At 40.4% G+C, this 19,023-nt stretch overlaps 2 protein-coding genes across 3 annotated transcripts in view; one reads left to right on the plus strand and one right to left on the minus strand.

The window, feature by feature from the left end:
- The window catches only part of rnf168 (ring finger protein 168), a 23,586-nt gene extending 10,240 nt beyond the window's left edge, over window positions 1–13,346 (plus strand). The window contains exons 5-8 of the mRNA XM_020621824.1: window positions 3,068–3,223; window positions 3,470–3,555; window positions 9,740–9,812; window positions 12,156–13,346. Coding sequence (XP_020477480.1) covers window positions 3,068–3,223; window positions 3,470–3,555; window positions 9,740–9,812; window positions 12,156–12,803 — 963 coding nt within the window. The 3' untranslated portion in view covers window positions 12,804–13,346. The remainder of the gene's footprint in view (window positions 1–3,067; window positions 3,224–3,469; window positions 3,556–9,739; window positions 9,813–12,155) is intronic.
- The window catches only part of nyap2a (neuronal tyrosine-phosphorylated phosphoinositide-3-kinase adaptor 2a), an 18,555-nt gene continuing 12,583 nt past the window's right edge, over window positions 13,052–19,023 (minus strand). The window contains exons 5-6 of one of the 2 annotated variants that reach the window (XM_020621822.1): window positions 18,754–18,866; window positions 13,052–15,876 (exon numbers count right to left, since the gene is read on the minus strand). In XM_020621822.1, the coding sequence (XP_020477478.1) occupies window positions 15,655–15,876; window positions 18,754–18,866 (335 nt within the window). In that variant the 3' untranslated portion in view covers window positions 13,052–15,654. The other variant, XM_020621823.1, reaches the window with a different exon arrangement.

The raw sequence follows: 19,023 nt of genomic DNA on the forward strand, positions 1-19,023 counted from the left end.
GTGTTGTGTTTTACAGATTCTGATGAATAAGTTGAACATATGTTAAATATGTTTACATTTTGCACATTTTTGCACTACCTCTTAAATCCAGACACTGTTGACAGTCTAGTGTTCCTGACACAAAAAATGTAAAAGTTTGACAAATTGTGTGCAATTTCTAGTTGTATACTTTTATATTTAGCACATTTAATCTACCTCTTAAAGCCAGATGATGTAGACAGACTTGTCTTTCTAGAAAAGAAAAAACTGTAATTGTGTTACTTACAAATTATGTTCACAACAGTTTTATGTTTACTTGCACTGCACATTTACTCTAATTTACCTTCTTTTGTCACAACTTTTAGTTTTTAATTTATTTTAGTAAGTTGTCTTAATTTTTAAACTAATGGACCCTAAAATTTTTGTGGCTTCATACTTGGGATACTCTTTGAAAGCTAGCAGCATTAACAGTTTATATATTGAAAAATATATCGTTATCGATCAATATGGGAAAAAAATTATCGAGATTACATTTTTGCCATATCGCCCAGCCCTACATGGCATTACTGTGACATCGCCTTGATGTTGCTATGGCAACCTTACACATGGGCTTTGTCCTGCTTTCTTGTAAAACCAGCTGTAGTTTTGCTTCAGCCAGTGTTTTTGTGGTTGAGTGATACATTTCTGTGGGTGTGTTGGTGCATTAGAAGCCTTTGCGAATCAGTCTGTAGACACTGAGAAGGTACCGACGCAGCCGTCTTAAATTGCTGCCGGATTGAGCTGAGGCACTTAGTTGGCAGTGGCTGCCTACATATTAATCAGTGTCTATGTCTGTCACAGTAATAATTTCTATTTTGTTATGTTTACATGCTCAGACCTTGTACTTGTTTTGAGACATTGTGCCACTGGCAGTTATTGCATTATGCCTACATTTCTTCACTGTTAAATCAAGGTTGTTGACTCTCTGCTAGAGGAAAGAGACAGTCGCTCTCAGGCTCAATTACTCTTTTATACTGTCCCAAATAGAACCTCTGCCTTTTTCATGTCAGGGCCAGTCTTGGCCAAAAAAGACTCTCTCTCTCTCTCTCCTCTAAAAAAATTACTTTCCTATATAGTTTGTGCATATACACTGAAAATACTAATGTGTTTTTCAGTGAACGTATTTGGTTATTAGATTGTACTCCGATGCAACAGTAGACACATCAGCTGTGCACGGGGCTGCAACCAGTCAGGATGTGCCAGTCTGGCCATCCTGTGACCTGTAGCTGGTCACTCACAGCTAAAACAGTCTGTTTAAATCCCAGCAGCACTTAAGTTAAATGTGAAGTCTTTTTCTGCTGCTGATGTTTGTCTCCACGGCACCTCTTCGAGGTCATGCGATAGTTTGTCAGTCTGGATGATCTGAGTTTGGTTCTGTCACTTGTCTTTTGTGAACGGAGTCTGTAGTTGACACTAAACTGTGTCGCTGTGAACTATCCACGTCAAATACGTGGTTGAACAAAACACAAACATTTGCAGGTGCTAGTTGTGCAGCGGAGCGCGCACTGTTTGAGTTGACATTGTGAATCAATCACACCTTAAATTTTATTGCAATTTAAAGCGTTCCATTTTGCAAGACGTATACTTTACTGATGGCTGGATCTTCAAGCACTCACAATAGTACAACATTATATGACTTTCAACCAAATTATGCCAGTAGGCCTATTCTTTTTTCGTCTCTTGGAGATAAAAAAAAAGTAGTGGAGCACCGTTCCAGCAGCACTACACCTATAGTTAATAGGTCTCTTATTACATTATCAAAATGTTCCCAGCCCACGTATTTTTTTTTCCACCAAAATATCAGGTCTTCCAGCATAAACTCTCATGGGTCTTGGTTAAGAGAGAGCAAAACTGAAAAATGACACCAGAGCAAAATTCAAGGTGGAGTTGAACTCAAGCCACTTGAGAGACAAAGCTGCGGTGCATGCCTCTGCCACCCTCGCCACTTGCTTTTCTAACATACAAGTAGGCTATGAAACAGTAGTCAGTATGTTAAGGCAGCGCAGTGATACCTGACTGTTAAACCCTAGTTCTGCCTCTTGTGTTTTAATGAAGCTGTACTGACAGTGTCGTTTCACAAAGTCCACATACGTGCAGGGTTATGACAGCAGCTGTGTGATGCATCAGGTTTCAAATGAATGTTCACAAAAAAATGTTTCTCTTCATTCCAGCGGCCTTTACTAATTATTATTTTGTAACGCAACTGAAGCATGTTAACCATGTTTAATAGATGTTTGACTAGAAATGTGAAATCCAGTGTAACAGCTAATTTATGTTGGGTGCAGTTCCTGTATTCTAAGCATTATGGTCAGACAGCTGTATTGTATAAACCATGGCCTAAACAAAAACACCACTCTGCAGTGTGAATACAGTACTTCAGGCAGTCGCGCTCTGGACTTGTGTTTTTGAGAACAAAATGCCATCTAATTGTCAAGGTCAAAGTGTTTGTCATAGTTAGGAAACGTGTTTCCCTGTACAATGAAATTCTTACTTTGCTGTCCACATGAATGCCACACAATACAAGTGAAATATAAAGTAGATGAGCAATAACACAAATCTAAATAGGCAGTAACACAAATCTAAGGCACTTTAAAGCAGCAAGTGAAGGAAGGCCACACTGCAAATCAAGGAATAGCTCTTTAATAGGCATGTTAACTGGAATGTAGACCTGCCTTATCAGGCAACAGGACTCGGGGGGGGGGGGGGGGGGGCAGCGCGGTCACAGGTTGAAAGCTGAAAGCCATTCAGCTGGCATGTTCAATTGTGAATGGCCACATCTGTACATGTCTACAGACATTTCTTATTGTTGTCTGTTGGTGGGATGAGGTCAGTGTGAAGCATTTTGGAGGTTGGGACAGTGGCGGGATGTTTTGAATATCAGCAGAAATGTTCTGCACGTGTCTTTGTACCTGGTACAGACCTTCATTTTATGTCATCTATTGAAGTTACATACACACAGCCTAACATTTAATAAAGAAATGCACACAAAAAGTGGACTACTTTGAGTCCTTACTGTGTATATATGAAGGACGTATGTGTCACCTGACAGCTCACAGAGGAGAAGCGAGCGTTGGACGAGGAGGAGAGGAAGGCCAGTGAGGAGTACATCCACAGGCTGTTGGCTGAGGAGGAGCAGGAACTGCAGGAGGACAGGAAGAGGAGAGAGGACGATGAGAGGCTGGCCAGAATGCTCAGCAACCAGCTGGTCAGTGTTTCTGATGACATCACACTGACACCATTTTGTATGAGTGAAGACACTATAGCAGTAATGGCTGACGGCATTTCAATTAAACATTTAATTCATTAACGACTCTTTGTTACAGTTTAATCCTGTTTCTTTTACATATTAGTGTGGCCTTCGTTGTTCAGTTTCTGACTCTGATCCTTATTCTTGCAAGTTTTAATCACTCTGTCCTCTCTCTTCTTCTTTCATGTCATTCTCATCCTGCAGAACTCTGCTCCAGTCTCCCAGGAAAACCTCCGTCCTGCTGGCATTACTCCTGCCAAGAAGAAAGTTGGCTCGGGTCAGATTGACAAGTAGGTTGACCCCAACCCTGAAGCAGGTTCACTGATTCTATTCAACTTTAGTTTGCCTTGACAAAGAGTCATATTAATGATCAAAGGATTTCACTTGTGCAGTAGACGAGGTCCTACTCTTTGCCTTCAGAGGGCAGCACTGCTCTTACTGACACTTTAACGTCACTTCAAGTTGTTTCTGGACAAACTCAGTAAATCCATACAAAAGTTACAGAATTGTATAGTACTTGAATCATGTAGCACTGCAACAACTGATAAGATTGATAAAAATTGTTGGTAACGTATTTAGTTATCAGTTAGTTGGGTCTCGTCATGTAGCTGTGTGCGATGGCTAAGAGCAGGCACAGCTGTGTCAGCGACCGTGTGAGTGCTGCTGCTCCACGCTCCAGTTTGGTAGGTAATGCACCTGCAAGTTGGTTTGCCAGCCGCCAGTCAAAAGAAGGCGACGACTGGGTGAGAATGCCAGTGAGGCTAATCAAACATCTGACAAATGGCAGAAGTTACAGCAGAGAGCAGTTGAACACCAAGTCATCTAAAGTTTAGGAGCACTTTATTTTACGACGGGAAAGAAAACATTGTGGTGCCAGCAATGCACAACCTATCTGTTGTGGCAGGGGAGCGTGACGCCAGTTCATTAGCATCTAAAGAAAAGACACGTTGGATTTAATGTTGTGGAAGAAGGGGAGCTCAACTTTAAGTTAGTCGTTAGTTCTAGTTAATAATGTAAGAAATTCTGAAACAAAAATTAGGATGTACCTGATGTTTAACCATGAGTGGTAGAAGTTGGGTTTGTACTGGCCCTGTACATTAGTATGGTTTTATGAGCATACAGTGGGTACGGAAAGTATTCAGACCCCTTTAAATTTTTCACTCTTTGTTATATTGCAGCCATATGCTAAAATCATTTAAGTTCATTTTTTTCCTCATTAATGTACACACAGCACCCCATATTGACAGAAAAACACAGAATGTTTGACATTTTTGCAGATTTATTAAAAAAGAAAAACTGAAATATCACATGGTCATAAGTATTCAGACCCTTTGCTGTGACACTCGTATATTTAACTTAGGTGCTGTCCATTTCTTCTGATCATCCCAGAGATGGTTCTACACCTTCATTTGAGTCCAGCTGTGTTTGATTATACTGATTGGACGTGATTAGGAAAAGCCACACACCTGTCTATATAAGACCCTACAGCTCACAGTGCATGTCAGAGCAAATGAGAATCATGAGGTCAAAGGAACTGCCCGAAGAGCTCAGAGACAGAATTGTGGCAAGGCACAGATCTGGCCAAGGTTACAAAAAAATTTCTGCTGCACTTAAGGTTCCCAAGAGCACAGTGGCCTCCATAATCCTTAAATGGAAGACGTTTAGGACGACCAGAACCCTTCCTAGAGCTGGAGGCAGGCTACTAATGAGAGGTTGACGTCCTCTGATTGGTTACTTTAGTCTAACCACAGCCGGCCAGAGGTACAAGCAAACTAAGCGTCTGCTGAGGGCCACTGTGGCCACCAGGGGGCCCCCAAGAGGGCTTGAGCAATAATAATGTCATGATATAATATATAGTAGTCAAACAGTCCCAGGAGACGTGTTTCTGCACTGAGTACTTCTACTGTGAATACTTGAAGTCCTTTGGTTTCCTCATGATGACGGAGACACTGCTGAGCTCTGTAAACTCTGTCAACTCAGACAGACAGAAGTTCTTTAAGGTGCAGTTTGTTGAAACCTGTGACCCAGACTGGTGTAATGGTGGGAGGCAGATTGTGTTCAGGGTTTCAGAGACTCCAGGAAACCACCTGTTAATGACTGTGTTACTCTGATGGGTCAGGCTGTCTTCTGTAAAACCATGTCATGAAGAAGCATAGACAGGGCCAAGTCCTATATATGTGATCAGATGGAGGGGTCCTCAGAAGGATGGTAATACAACAAGCTGATGTGCTGCATAAACACAGTCCAACACAGGATGAAGGCGACTTTGTACAGTTTCTATTCAGGTTCAGTGAAAACAGAGCACAGGGATTTAGCTCATGTCCAGTGAGTGTGTGTCTATGAAGGGAAACCTTCAGTCTGACTCTGGGGAACGGGGATCATCCAGATGTGGACTTGGACATGGACCTACTGTTGACAGTGGAGCAGTTGTTTGTGCTGAACAGAATCATATGGGACAAAGTCGATTGGAGATGTCGTGGCAAGAGTGAGATACCAACTAAATTAATTCAGACAAACCATTATAATTTAAAGGATCATTTAATGTTACAATTATTCTGAGTAGAGTAGTATTTAAACAGATACTCTTGTAGTTAGGGAACAGAGAACAGAGATCGGAGGACAGAGACTTTCCTCCTGCAATGAAATGTGGAGGAATGATGTAGGAAAGAACATATGGACATTGTTGAACTTTTTAAACTTTTCATACGCCGATGCTCCTACTGTTAGACACATTCACACACTTGCATATGCCACTTGCACACTACATCAGTACATCTGTATCATCAGCTGTGGTTTGTTGCATTGTGATGTTCACCACATTAGGTAGAAATCATTTTAACAGAAAAACAAACAAGCTCACTCTTGTAAATAGTCTCTTATGTCTGTTTCATGTTTTGTTGTTGTGTTTGATGCTGACTGGGGGGATGCTGTAAAGCCTTTACCCATTATTATTATTAAAGTGTTTCCTTAAAGCAATGTTGCTTGTCAGTTTTCCCTCTGTGTCCAATTTTTAAGAATTTATTGAGATTAACATGAACATTTTGTGTGATGTTGTCATTCTACTTTAAAAGAAAACTTGCAGTTTTGTTTACAGCTCTGTATATAACCTTTTTTTTTACTCAAATTTTAAATGCAAAAAAATAAACAAAAAATAGCAAGATAAGTCCAAAAACAAAATACAAATTTTAAATGCAAAAAAAAAAAATTACAAAAAAACAAACAAATAAAATAGCAAGATAAGTCCAAAAACAAAATAAAAACATAACTAACATTCTACATGTGAAAGAAAACCTGACTCATACTTACAGTATTTTTAAATGCAAAAAATAAAAACATAACACTGTCGTGGCAAGAGTGAGATACCAACTAAATTAATTCAGACAAACCATTACAATTTAAAGGATCATTTAATATTACAATTATTCTAAATAGAGTAGCATCTGAACAGATAATCTTGTAGTTAGGGAACAGAGAACAGAAATCGGAGGACAGAGACTTTCCTCCTGCAATGAAATAGATAGAGCCTAAAGATCGTCAGAGCACCAGTCAGTCAGGTCAGGTCCTTTGTTACCAGTCCTGGGTCAGTCAGCCCCAGTCAGTCATATTTTCCCCAGCCGGCTGGGTACCTAGAAGGTACCTAGTCTACTGGTTACTGCAGCATGGTCATCTCCTCTCTACCCCTGGCTCCCTCAGGCTCACTTCTCTTTATCAGCTCAGCCACTAGCTACTTCTCAACAGCTGGACTCTGTCCCCCTTGACGTCTCTGCGACCCCCCTTCTCACTCCATTCCAGGAAGACAGGAAGGTTGACTCCCAATTTTTTTAATAAATCTGCAAAAATGTCAAACATTCTGTGTTTTTTTGTCAATATGGGGTGCTGTGTGTACATTGATGAGGAAAAAAATGAACTTAAATGATTTTAGCATATGGCTGCAATATAACAAAGAGTGAAAAATTTAAGGGGGTCTGAATACTTTCCGTACCCACTGTATAACTTAAATATATTTAAATCCTAGAGTTCTTTTTGTTAACACTGTATGGACCTGTTGTGCCTTTTATATACACTGTTTTTGAATGAATAACTTTGTTTAATAATGCACTGCATAGAAACCTTGCATAAGTATTGTTTAAAAGAGTGCATTTGTTTTTGTAATGTAGATCTACACTATATTGCCGAAAGTATTCACTCACCCATCCAAATCATTGAATTCAGGTGTTCCAACCACTTTCATGGTTACAGGTGTATATAATCAAGCACCTAGGCATGCAGACCGCTTCTACAAACATTTGTGAAAGAATGGGTCGCTCTTAGGAGCTCAGTGAACTCCAGTGTGGTACCGTGATTGGATGCCACCTTTGCAGTAAGTCTAGTTGTAAAATTTCCTTGCTACTAAATATTCCACAGTCAACTCTTAGTGGTGTTATAACAAAGTGGAGGCGATTGGGAACGACAGCAACTCAGCCACAAAGTGGTAGGCCACGTAAAATCACAGAGCGGGGTCAGCGGATGCTGAGACGCATAGTGCACAGAGGTCACAAACTTTCTGCAGAGTCAGTAGCTACAGACCTCCAAACTTCATGTGGCCTTCAGATTAGCTCAAGAACAGTGTGTAGAGGGCTTCATGGAATGGGGTTCCATGGTTGAGCAACTGCATCCAAGCCTTACATCACCAAGTGCAATGCAAAGCGTCAGATGCAGTGGTGTAAAGCACACCGTCACTGGAGTCTCGACCAGTGGAGATGTGTTCTCTGGGTGACAAATCACATTTCTCTGTCTGGCAATCCCATGGACAAGTCTGGGTTTGGCGGTTGCCAGGAGAACGGTACTTGTCTGACTGCATTGTGCCAAGTGTAAAGTTTGGTGGAGGGGGGTATTATGATGTGGGGTTGTTTTTCAGGAGTTGGGCTTGGCCCCTTAGTTCCAGTGAAAGGAACTCTTAATGCCTGAGCATACCAAGACATTTTGGACAATTTCATGCTCCCAACTTTGTGGGAACAGTTTGGGGATGGCCCCTTCCTGTTCTAACATGACTGCACACCAGTTCCATAAAGACATGAATGAGTGAGTTTGGTGTGGAAGAACTTGACTGGCCTGCACAGAGTCCTGACCTCAACCCGATAGAACACCTTTGGGATGAATTAGAGCGGAGACTGTGATCCAGGTCTTCTCATCCAACATCAGTGTCTGACCTCACAAATGCGCTTCTGGAAGAATGGTCAAAAATTCCCATTAACACACTTATAAACCTTGTGGATAGCCTTCCCAGAAGAGTTGAAGCTGTTATAGCTGCAAAGGGTGAGCCAACATCATATTAAACTCTATGTATTAAGAATCGGATGTTGCTCAAGTTCATATGCATGTGACGGCAGGTGAGCGAAGACTTTTAGCAATATAGTGTATTTTGTCATAGATTTCTGCATGTTTTTTTTTTTTTTATTCATCCAGTTAATCATAGAAACAATCGACAAAATGAATCAATTATTAAAATAATCATCAGTTGCAGCCCTAGAATCATGTTTTTACCTCTAATGTCTGGACTTCATTTTTTTTCTACGTGTAACACAGTCATATTTAGTTCGGTTTTTCTTTTAGTTGTTGTTTGTATCACATCGTAGGTGTAGGGCTGCTGGAGTGACGCTTTGCAGGTAGTTGAAGATCAGTCATCAGATAAGCATCCTGCAAGAGAACCAATTTAAAAAACAAAAAACAAAACAAAAAAAGAAACAGAATTGTTGTACTGATCACACAGGTTGGGTACAGATACCTGAGTTGTGATGTTGGCTCATTACACTGAAGAAGGCAACTGTGCTGAAATGTCTCCATTTTTCTCAGTCATTATTTTTAAGCTAAGAATAAAATTTATTTTTGAGGTATCTTTCACAGTATGATCAAGGCCCGCTGTTATTTTTGTTTGATGGACTTTTGCTGAGCGCACGTGGCACACACCTTGAGCCCAGTATTTTTTTAAGTTGTCGTATCAAAATTTAAGGTCTGTTGACATATTTATAACGTCAAATCATGCAGTGACTAACGGCAAAGAAAGCATTCTACCTTAAAAGCTGCTTGTAGCTGCCAGTAGTGTTTCATTGGCGCAGCAAATATAACTGTGTTGCTAGCCAACATTTTTGGAACAGCTACTGTATGTGCAATATGAGCCTGTATTGTGTCGCCAACAGTTTAATTCCATTACATACATCCATTTTCAAATGCTTAAACTATCTGAAAATACAAGCAGTGTTTCAGTAAAACTAAAAATCTCTCCCTTATTCTTTTTGTTATGACTGCTCATATTTGATGTCACAAAAGTAAATAAATCCTGTAAGTTATGTATTGTTGCTTTAAAAGTTAAAAAAAACAAAACATGGACCTTCTGATTAAAATAGGTTCATGATGTTGCAAGACATCTAAACCTAATCACAGACATCTTGCGTTGTCTTCAGGTTAGTTCAGGCGATAATGTGTTTTGTTTTTCAGGTTCTTGTGTCCTCGTCCATCTAAAATAGACTCCTCTGGCTGCAGCTCTGCCTCTGGCATCATGGCCAACAAGGTCGGTGTGAACAACAACAGGCGATTTACAAGTAACACATTTTAGTGTCTGTGTCAATAATCTCTGTGTTCGCTCATTAGGCTTAGTATTCAGTCTTAATTCAGGACTGTGTAGATGCCCTGGTAGCAGCAGTTATAACCTCCAGTCTTCTCGTGGGTCCTTAGTCTTAACCCCAATAATCTGAGTGATTGACAGCGACCAACTAGGGATGCAACAGTACCCAAAAGTCACGGTGCAATACTGCCATGATAAAAAGTCTGCGATTCGATAACCTATTTATCACAGAATTTAAAAAATTGAAGAAAAAAGATGAAAAAATAATCTTGACTAAATAAGTTGGTGTTTTTTGTGTTGTTTGTTTTGACTTAGTGATGTTGCTTTCCTTCCTGATTTAAAATAAAAGTAGCAAGCCATGACCTAAGCATGTGCAAAAACCTTGCATTAATTGTCATGGGAACTGAGGGACTGAGTTGTTTGTACAGTTTGTACAAAAGAAAGACAATGCAGCAGTCAGATGCAATCTTTTTATGAAGTAAATTTTTGCAGCAGCCAGTTCTTGTAAACAAAACAAGTCAGACTCACAGTGGAACATCAGGCTTTTAGTGCCCCCTACGCAGGTTTAACTTTGTCTGGTGGCCGTGTCAACTGGTGGTCAGGTTCTCAGTACTGCACTGGGGCCAGTAGTGATCAAAGTGCTGCGTGGTGCACCGTGACGAGGAGAAGACACCAAACTACGCTAGGACAAGCTATGTAATGGTGACATTTGACTTTATTGGAGGTGTCTTTCTAAACTCTGTCCATTCAGATCAGTTTTCCACAGGTGGACTCTGGTCACATTCTAGACACATTTAAAACTGGGTGCACCTGAACACAGTCTGGAGCCACAGCGATGAGTCTGGCGACTTTTGTAATGATTTAAATTTTTCACTTTTAATATATTTGCAGAATTTTCTAAAGGCATGATTTCATTTGTGAGTGTAGCAAAATGGTAAATTTATCACTTTGAATCTAGGTTACAGCCCAAAGTGTGCAAAAAATGGAGGAGTCTCCATGCTTGCTGAGGTCACTTCACCGTAGGATGAGCCAAATCATTCTCTCTACAAAATCAGGCAAACATTTATTAAACCTGATTCCCTAGGCGACAGCAAAACAAAGCTGTGATAGAAAACAACAGCTCATATTTTTTATGTTTTTATTTTTATTTTTTCTGGGAAACATGCAGCCAGATGTTGTGACACTCAGTCAACTGATGCAGTACTTATGGGGTGTGCAGCTCAGAGCTAATTTGCAGCCCCCTGTCTCTGATCAGGCTTTAAAGAACAGGTTCAAACATCCAAGAACAAATAGCTTAACAAACTAAGCCAGCTTACACCAGGACAGATTTAACCAAGTGTAACAGAGTGGCCCACACTGTTCACATCCTTGTTGTTGCTGTAGTTTAAGCCACTGCTTTGCTTTTCTAGAAAGGACTGTGAATTCTGACTGATGTTAAATGTATAGGTGAAGTGTTGCATAGCTGTGAGTGTCTCACTGAGAAACCGGATTGACCAGAAGTGGTTCTGCACCTTGGATCTCTGCTCTTCCCATTCACTCCCCTCTAGTCTTGACACCCGTGCTATTACATCTTTCAATCAGCTGACGTATTACATCAGGGGCACTTAAATATTGTTTTGGATAAATGAACACTTTAGAAAAATTTTCAAAAGTTAGCAAATTATGTTTTTGAATAATTTGACAATGATGCCATTTAACTGGTTTCTGATCCTTTAAGGTTTTTGTGTATGACATTATAGGATCGATTGCCACTTGTCGCAACTTCAGTGGCATTTACAACATTTGCACATATGATTAAACATTGAGGGCATGAGGCCTGATGCCAAACATGCTAGGAAAACTACTAAAGGTTCATCAGTCAAGGTCATGATGAGCTGCTGTCAAACAGAGCAGGGAACAGAGCACAACCTCCCACACAAATCATAAAGGGACAATAGACGGACTTGGTTGTCACCTACAGACAGTTCAGTACAATCGAATTTAAAACTCAGTTGTGGTTTTTACTTTTCAATTTTGCATTCAGATTACGCAAACCAGATGTGACATGCAGATCTGATCTTTAGAGCAGCTGGTACCTTTGAACTGCTTTATGCTAAAATAGGATATCCGGTGGCTCATATTTAGCATACAGAAATGAAATCAACCTGAATATCTGGCTCTCAGAAGAGCATTTCACTAAATGTTGAGCTGTTCCATTAAGCTCAACATGGAGCTGACAAAATGTTTATTTCTTGTGGTTTTGAAACAAACAAATCAGTGACCTGAATCTTTTACTTGATGTTGTTTCAGGAGAACATCCACTTCTCTCAGGTGGAGTGTCCTCTCCCTAATCTAGATTACTGCAGCCATGTGACACATGGATTGGAACCTCCACCTGGCCACCCAGCCTCTGTGGAGGATCAGACTCGCAGGAGTCAACTGGCCAGAGATGGAGGATCTTCCTCAACCAAGAGGAAGAGCTCGGAGCTGGAGGCAACAGAGGAGGAGGAGCAGCAGGTGATAACCACTAAACGAGGTTGTCATTCCCTACCCTCCTCCTCCTGCTCTTTAGAGGAGGCAGAGCTGTTGACCCTGCAGGGTATGGCTGAGTGGCAGGCAGAGCTGCTGAGCAGGCGCCAGCAGGAGGAAGAGGACTGTCGACTTGCTCAGCTCCTGCAGAAGGAGCTGAACCAGGAGGAGAAACAGAGAGCCACTGACAGACGCAAAGGATCTGGTGATGCATACCTGCTTCGCCAGAGCAAAGAAGGGAAGGTGGAGACCAGCACCACCACTAGGGCCTCCAGGAAGACTACAAAGATCTCCTCCTGCACCTCCTCAGCACCCTCTGCCTCATCTTTATTAAAGAGTACAAGGACCTCCTCACCCTCCCCCAGCTCCTCCAACAGAGGCGGTAAGCAGACCACCCTGACTGAGATGTTCTCCAGTCTGAGCAGCTGAATCCTCTCGCTCTCTTTCTGCGCTGTGTTAACTGGTGGTAGAGAGACACTGGGACAGTGTTCTGTTTTTAGGTTCAGATTATAAATTTAACAGTTTTTACAACAGGAGTTAAATGTGGAAAATGGAGTTTAAATACACAGAGCATTCTGAATGGTAGTTTAATCCACACTGCTGTTGTGCAGACATCATGAAGAGTTCAGAAAAACTCAACTTTGTTAGCAACTGTAATTGTAAAAAAAAAATAAAAGACAAACAGTTCAGTAAAAAATTTATTTCTGTCATGTACCATAAAGATGAAAACAGTCGCAATACTGATCCCCCCGACAGAATCAGTAAAAATAAAGACTCAAAGACTTAGTGATTAAACCCTAAACTCATTTGTCTGTTGCTCATAATGCAAACACAACATATTTACACCCGGCTGCAGATAAAGCGAAGAACCTGTGGACAAAAGCTGAAGGTGAAGATGAGATGCTTCCTGTAGACCTGGCTGTATGAATGTCATCAACCTGAAAATAGTTCAATCAGCGGAGATGAAGATGAGAGGAGGACGATGACAAACTGATCAAATATTGACAGTTTAAATGTTTCCTAATAGACATCACATCACAAAGATCATCGTGTTAATGATGAAAGTATTAAAAATGAACAGCAGCCTGGATACACCATGTTTGGATCACCCTGCAGTGTGATGGGCTGTCTTGTCAATCTGCAGTCATTTGCTCTGCGATCATCTGCTCTCCAGTCATTTCATCTGTAATTATTGAATTTCAGACTGAATATAAAGGCTTATTCATAATGTTTTGTTGAGCTGATGGCGTCGTTACCACCTCAGTTGTCATGTTTGAGACGTTTCCATGTTAAACAGGTGAACGTAATCGCATGCCAGGGGGCAGATTCAAACTCAGGGAAACTGTTAAAGACAGGAAAAACTGGTGGTTTTACTTTGTGTAGAATGTTCATCTCTGGAGATTCATAATGAGACATTGTTTTTCAAATTTAACATTTACGTGCACATTTCATTGAGATTAAAAACCTTTTCTACAGTAGTGTCCTGGTACCGGTCAGCGATTAATCCACAACGATCATCATTGCACACTGAAATAACAATCAGTCATAATCAGTCTGCAGAATAAATGTGATCAGAAAAAGGCTTTTTAAACTAAATATCTGAAATGTCATTTAATGAGACAAAGAAACGAAATGATTGACTTTTTTGCAGACTGTGTATTGATCACAGCGTGTTAAACTCATTCCGTGTGTAGGTTCAGGTTGATTTACATTAATCACAGGGGTTTCATCATCAAATCCCAGAATGCTTTGCCTCAGTCACACATTTTGACATTATGCTAATCAATCAGCCTGTCAGTAAATCCATAAATCGCATTCTTCAGGTTTCATTCTGCAGATGTCATTCATCCACTGCCTCAAAAATACAGGCTGTCATATGCCCGTCAGGTTAAAATCAGGTGAGCTCATTCACACTGAGCTGTAAACATCTGATCTGAATTCTACACTGTGAATCATTGTAATGTGGTTTATCTTAAAACTAGTTTTTCTGCTGCTTTAGAAACTGAATTAATGGCACTAAAGTTAAATAATGTGTTCAAAGTTATGTCTGTCGTTAAAACAGAAAACCAGCTGAGTTAGTTAAATATCTAGTTTTAGTAAACTAAATGTATAAATTTGGATCTGCATCTGTTGAGTGACAGGTTCATTTAACATTTGTTCCACTTTAAAGAGCTTGGTCTAATCTGGGGACAAACTGGAGTCCAGTCTGCTTCAGACACGGTGGGTGAGACCAAACCAATGAACAACACACTGGAATATTCTCCCTTTAAAGTAGTGCCTTTTTCGTCATAACAAAAGGTTTGATACAAAAACATCACACAGATGAGTGTGACAGATTCTTTTTAAATATAAAAACACTACAATGGATTCAGGTTAGTTTTTTTTCCCCACACAGAAGAATTTATAATTTTTTTTAATCGTTCTGCTACACAACTTTGACTTAAAAACCCTTTTACATTGGTCTCAAAAAAAAAGAATAGAAAGACAACACCTGCTACACCTGTATGGCCACACCTCTCCGTACTCTGATTGGGCAGCAGGGTGCTACCTGCACCAGTTTCTGTGGATTGATGAAAGATTTTGGTGATTTTTGTGAAACCATGAATAAAAACATTCTTCAGACTCAGAACTTGAAATAGTTGAAAATAAGAAAATCAAACGGTTCAGCTGTGCAGTTTTTTTCCTCAGCTTTCAGGTTATGTGACAGCATATGTAATGTGTATAAAACTGTTCATAAAGTTTATTTTTCAAAGACAAAATTCCTTAATGTCACCTTCATTTTTTATGATTAGTGCATTCACTGATTAGTGGGCAGTTTTAAATGTAAATGTTTTATGGAAGATTTAACTGGTAACCGTTTGTGAATTGATATTTCTTGCATTTCTTTGTTTCTCTTTGAGTTTTTTCTTGATTTGTTTCTGTCTTTGTTTCAGTTCAGACTTGATTCGTGACACCATGTGTCAGTGAGGATTTGAGATGTCAAGAAGCAGAGATGCTGAATGAGGCTCGAGAGTTTAAATTTAAAAAGTGAAATTCACTCTGCTGTTGTCAATGTATTTTAACAGTTCCATTTAATTTTTGTGAATGTGGAAATGCTGACAGCTGTCAGTGTTAACATAGGGAGATAATGGCGATTTTCTGCCTTGGATTAAACTTTGCTGACTCTAAAGCCAACTGACAACTGGAAACAGTCAGAGGATCAATTGGCCATACACGGTTTTCTTTAATCAGTGTGGTTGACTTGGCCTGGTGGCTGCTTCATCATCATTGCTGTCTTGCTTCAGATGGCGGTGTCCCAGAACACCGTGGTAGTCTGTCCGGTGGCGATGGGCGGGGCCGAATATGGTGGTGGCTGTTTCCGTTTCCAGCTGGGCAGGATGGGCATACTGTCCTGTTTACACAGGTTCTTCTCTGGCCGCTGGTGAGCTTTGATCTCTCCACACAAAACTCTTTTCTTCTCAATCATCTCCATCATGGTGGCATCTTCACAGAGCCACGGCATCTGGAGATGAACAACAGCTCATCAGCCGGTCACTCAATGGCCACTTACTATGTTTGTTACTCAGGGGCCAGTTTACTGTGTGTCACCCGTTGTGGTCATTAGCAGCTAGCAATGTTAGAGGTAAAAGTTTAAATAATATAAATATAGAATTACATTTTAATCAGATGTTTTCTGTTGTAAAAAGTAATTGATGTTAAAAAGATTTCAATAGACTAAAATTATAAAAGTGAGACATTCTGACTGAAATTAATAAACGTATGTTAGAGAAGTGAGCTTGTGGATTAGCAGGTCCTCGGTTCATTCCCCAGAACGGCAGGATTAAATCTGGGTGGGACAGGTACAAAGCAGCACTTGACCTGCTCTGAACACCACCACTGTGGTGCCCTTAACCCAGCTGCTCCAGTGGAGCTGCTCAGTGGCCAGTGAGGTTGTGCTGGGTGACTTCCAGGTGTGAATGCGTAACTGAGAGAATGTGAACGGGACGCCTCTGGAATAGAGAGGTGGCTTGTCAGTGGACCTACTCTGAATAGATAAAGGTTTACAACAAATAATACAGCGATGATTGAATATTAAGTTATTAATGAATCATTTTAAAATGTGTGGAAGTGAATTTTGTAGGTGTTTTCAATTTGTAGTCTGGTGTTTTACTGTGGAGCAAAAACACCTCAGTCAGACAGGTAGACAGACAGTTAAACAAGTAGACAGACAGTTAAACAGGTAGACAGACAGGTGAATAGGTAGTCCAATGGGAGGAGAGACTAAAGTTTATTCTTCACGCTCAGACTCAATGTGATGCCTGTGTCACACTGGTTTCATTAACATGGAATTATCCATTTTAAGGGTTTTCACACTGAAGTTTCAATTTAAATTTTTAACCCTAAATTTGGTGAGATTAAATAACTATCAGAGCTTCATTAGGAAACATTTACAGCTGAAGTTGCAAATGATATTTTTATTATGATCAGAGAAAGACCAAACCAACAGTTGTTTTTCATTTTAAAAAGTACCTCAGCAAATAGCAAAGTTATTAAAAATGAAAAAGAATTGTGAAAAGTAAAGTTTGTTAGAGAATCATGGTCATCAGACGAGGGCAATATGAGGCAGGCCTATAGAGAGCTGAAGTGAAACCAGATGTTCTGGGTCTTGTTCCAGAAGTCGGAAAACCTTATTCAAAATCCCACTGACATTTGTGTCTGTGTGTGTGTGTGTGTATATAAAAGTCCTGGATAGGAGCAGTGTTTTCTCAACAGTTGGCTTCACATCTTTGGATAAGGACAATATTTCCTGAAAAACAGTCAAACAGCTTTCCCTATTAGATGTTTGTGAAGAGGTGAGTTCATGGGTGACCGGAGGTTTTACTGAGTTGAGAGATGTCTGTGGTAACACTGTCTGTGGTTAGTTAATTGTCTGTTCATATGTCAGTAGTTTGTTCATGTGCCTGTACTAACAGCAGGACAGAAAGTGAACACTGCAGAAGTTTTCAGACAGCAGAGATAAAAACTACAGAGTTGAGAAAATGTCTTTAGAATAGTATCTGTGAGTCAGTCAGTTGTTGGTGAGTCAGTCAACTGACTCTGTCCTGCACACCTGCTCCTCATTTCCACAGTATCTGTATATACCAGCTCCTTTGCCAGATTGTCTATCATCACACCCCAGCCACACCGTTTGGACTTGGACATCAGATGACCTATTTATTATCAACCTGTGTTTGTTCTCTGCCTGATTTTGCTTGCTGGCTTTCAGAAAGCCAGTCCCTTACCCAAGGGACCTGCCTACCTGACCTTTGCATTGGGGTCCTACCCGCCTGTTGGTTTCCCTTATTGGAAGGCTGACAGAAATTGACCCAGATATGGTGTTAAGACATCAGCTCCCTGTAGTCTGATGGGACTCGGGATTAAACTTTAATGGGGGAGGTTAGGTTAGGGTTTCTTTAAATGTATGAGTCTTTAACTGGGCAGGGTTGGGTTAGATTTGGGTGAGATCCATGTTTATTCCATAAATGAATACATTTTAATGAGATTTCATCTGTTAGTTTTGGTGTGAGTTCAATCCCTGTTAGTTTAATGTTAATCTTAGTTTGATGTTAGTAGCAATAATGAAACTCATCTCACTATGAAAGTATTACAACATTGTTAAATGCTTTAAGATTGCTGTTAGTGTTATTGAGAGTTTATGTTAAGACAAACTACATAAACAACCATCTAATATTTTACAGGAAATTAAAATCACAGTGTCCTTTGATCAAACACCTTAAACATGTTTACTTGTTTACATGTTAGGGTGGCATGGTGAAGCAGTGGTTAGCACTGTCGCCGCACAGCAAGAAGGTTCCAGGTTTGAATCTGGTGGCCGACCAGGGCCTTTCTGTGTGTGCCCTTTCTTTTGGGTACTCCGGCATCCTCCCACAGTCCAAAGACATGCAGGTGAGGTTGACTGGTGAGTCTAAACTGCCCATAGCTGTGAATGTGAGAGTGAGCGGTGTGTCTGTCTCTGTGTTTCAACCCTTTGATAGACTGGTGACCTGTCCAGTGTACCCCATATCTCACCCGGTGTCAGCTGGGATTGGCTCCAGCCCCCCCATGGCCCTTTAAGTGCAGATAATGGATGGATGTGTACATGTTTACAGTTCAGATGTCAGTCAGCTGATGGGTCGAAGCTTCTGTTGTCTGTAAAATATTTTAGGTTCTGCTCAGCGAAGCTGAATCCTGTGTGAAATACAAAGTTTCCATTTAATTTGATATTTATAATTAAATTCCTGCTTTTATCTCAAGGAGTTGGGTTCCTAAAAGAACAGAATGATGGTAGACATATTTATACAAGACATACAGATAGACAGGTAAACAAGTAAAATGGACAGCAGTTTCATAGGTGTTGTACCTGGCTGAGGGCAGGGTGATTCATCTCATGCAGGTGACGTGGTGGTGTCCCACCAGGCAAAGGAACTCCTGATGTTGACACTGAACGGCCAAGTTTGCAAAAAGTCTTTGAGTCTGCGGGTAAAAGAGACATTATTAGAAGACACCTGATGCTAACCCATAGTATACTGGTTGTTCTTTTGATTTCCCCCCGTGTTCAGTAACTGGTATAGCCTTGCAAACTAATTCTGTTCTATCATTGTAGATTGCTCAGCTAATTTAGTTAGTTTAG

This window comes from Monopterus albus, unplaced genomic scaffold (genome assembly GCF_001952655.1).
Source record: "Monopterus albus unplaced genomic scaffold, M_albus_1.0 scaffold268.1, whole genome shotgun sequence".
In the NCBI taxonomy this organism is placed as follows: Eukaryota; Metazoa; Chordata; class Actinopteri; order Synbranchiformes; family Synbranchidae; genus Monopterus; species Monopterus albus.